Source organism: Nothoprocta perdicaria, unplaced genomic scaffold (assembly GCF_003342845.1).
Source record: "Nothoprocta perdicaria isolate Ctin4 unplaced genomic scaffold, notPer1 scaffold_60, whole genome shotgun sequence".
Lineage (NCBI taxonomy): Eukaryota > Metazoa > Chordata > Aves > Tinamiformes > Tinamidae > Nothoprocta > Nothoprocta perdicaria.
The window spans coordinates 2966755-2969091 of NW_020455866.1; the positions used below are offsets into that span (position 1 = coordinate 2966755).

Below are 2337 nucleotides of genomic sequence, written 5' to 3' on the forward strand. Positions count from 1 at the left end.
AGTAGTAACATGACATTTCTGATGAAATACTTATTTTCCTGAAAATATTTTGCTGAGAATGCTATGAAAATGTATCACATTTCTGATTCCTATTTATAAGTATTGTTGGTAGTAGCAGGAATCATTTAAAGTAAGATTTTGTAAAGCACTTTTAATCACATTCAGTGTAAAAGGATGCATCAGAATGTGCTTACTAGTCATGTGTTGACTAATTATTAACCATGCTCCTTTCCTGTCTTGTCGGTAAGGAACCATTAACCCCAATCTGATTCTCATGGGAGAGCACTCACCAATGAAGCATTTTAACACTGTTTCATGTGGTGTTGGCTCAGACCAGCTCAGCACGTGCCCATTAATCCCCTCTCCCTGTTTGGTCCATTAATCAGAGCTTTCACCAAAAAAACCACAATTATCTTTTTTGTACAGTTTTAAATGTTACCTGAAGAAAGAGAGAGAAAAAGAGAGAGAAAAAAAAAGATATTTTAAGCTAACCTGAACTTTACCCTTCCTGGCCAAGTTCTGCGTTTGACTTTGAAGCCAGGTGCCCTCACAAGAATCCTTCTCAAGGAAGAGTTCCTGAAACTGTAGCTGTTTTTTATTGAATTCTACTTAATGACACTGCCTGGGGTGGCAGCAAGTGAGGACTGGCAGCCCTGTGGGGGATGGCTCACTGGCTGGAGTACTGCACAGTGCTGTACTTGGTCACCCGGCGCCGTGAGGTACCGGGGGAGGCCGTGCCCAGGGGCTGACCCAGGTGACACTCAGCAGCATTCAACATCTGTGATGCTTCCCTCATCGCACCCATGCTAGCTCCACCCATGCTGGTCATGCCCATGCTGGCCCCAGCCATACCAGCTCCACCCATGCCACTCATCCCAGTCCCTGACATCACTCTCTCCGTGACCACCACATTGTGGGTGTTGGATAGCTCGKCAGGGATGTTGATCAAGCTGCCGGGCATCCCAGAGGCTGGCCTGATCACCCTTTCTGTCACTACCACATTGGACCCGTCAACAAGATCAGGGATGCTCAGGGAAGTTGGGAGTCGGGAGTTGGGTGCAATCACTCTTTCTGTGACAATGACGTTGGATCCCTCGGTGAGGTCAGGGATATCTAACATGCCGCGCAGATCGGATGCAGAGGCTGGCCCCACTACCCGTTCTGTGACGACAACGTTTGATGCGCGTAGAGGATCAACATTGAGGGAGGGTGGTCCGGAGGTGTAGGTCTCAGTCACCATCACGTTCCCATGGAGCAAAGGATCAGGCATTGGCCTGGAGGGCTGCAAAGTAGACCCGGTGTAGGTGTTTTCGGTAACTATTGTTGTAGTACTACCTGGGGGAGGCATTGGAGCACCTCCGTTGATAATGATGGTGGTGCCAGGTGGTGGAAGGTTTATTTCATTTTCAGGGTTGGGAAAGGTAGCACTACCAGATGGCCATGGCAGGTTAGCTTCAGAAAAAGTTTCAATTTCTTTGCCCAGACAGATCTCTGCCAGAGTCTTAAATTTCGGTCCTAATGTTTCCAAATACGTTTCATCTGTATCTTCTCCAATAAAACTGCAGCAACCTACAGAGCCAACAGGAGTGCCTACTCCTTCATGATCATATATCAGTAGACAATCATTTGCAGGACGACCTTCATCTTCATCTGCATACACAAATGCTTTCTGTAGTTTGGAAAAACAAACAAAATAGAACAAAATTACTTTTCTTCAGATTTTTAGCTCTATCTCAAGTGAGATTGGGCCAGACCTAACAGACTTGGGAAACAAGGTCAACTAGTAGGATTAAATAAAACAGCAACAGTGTCCTTGAAGTAAGTCTTGTTTCTGATCTTTTATTCTTTCTTTTGCAAATACTTAGCATCGGAAATTTTGTTTAAAAGAAGCACTACAAAGACTTTGGGTTTTGCTTAACATTTGAGAAGGATATTTCTAAGAAATATCCTAATTTTCTGCCTTTAATCTCTCTAGAAGTAGATTTTGATAGAATGAAACCTTTTCTCAGGTACAGAAATTGTCATCAGAGCAGAATCTTGGAGAGAGAACCTGGAGAGCATGAGCACAGCTGTCCAATTCAATCCTTGGGGATCAGTACCTGGACAAAGAGTCAGGAAGCTTAGGGAACTGTTGAGGGCCCTGCATGGTGATGATGGGTCTGAGGCTTGGGTACAGTAGGGAATGTTTGGCGAGCCCAAAAGTATCATTCATTTGCCATTGGTGGATTTTGGCAGGTGATCACATAATATTCCCAGCTCAGGCAGAGGGATCTCAGTCTGGAAGAAACCTATCTTCAGGACTGCTCCACTCTTTTACTTTTTTTTTTTTTTTTTTTC

General features: G+C 44.7%; 1 protein-coding gene across 1 annotated transcript in view; it reads right to left on the reverse strand.

Annotated features, from left to right (window-relative positions):
* Positions 1-667: 667 nt before the first annotated feature.
* The window catches only part of LOC112956169 (desmoglein-1-like), a 20022-nt gene continuing 18352 nt past the window's right edge, over positions 668-2337 (reverse strand). The window contains exon 16 of the mRNA XM_026049668.1: positions 668-1669. Within this exon, the coding sequence (XP_025905453.1) occupies positions 668-1669 (1002 nt within the window). The remainder of the gene's footprint in view (positions 1670-2337) is intronic.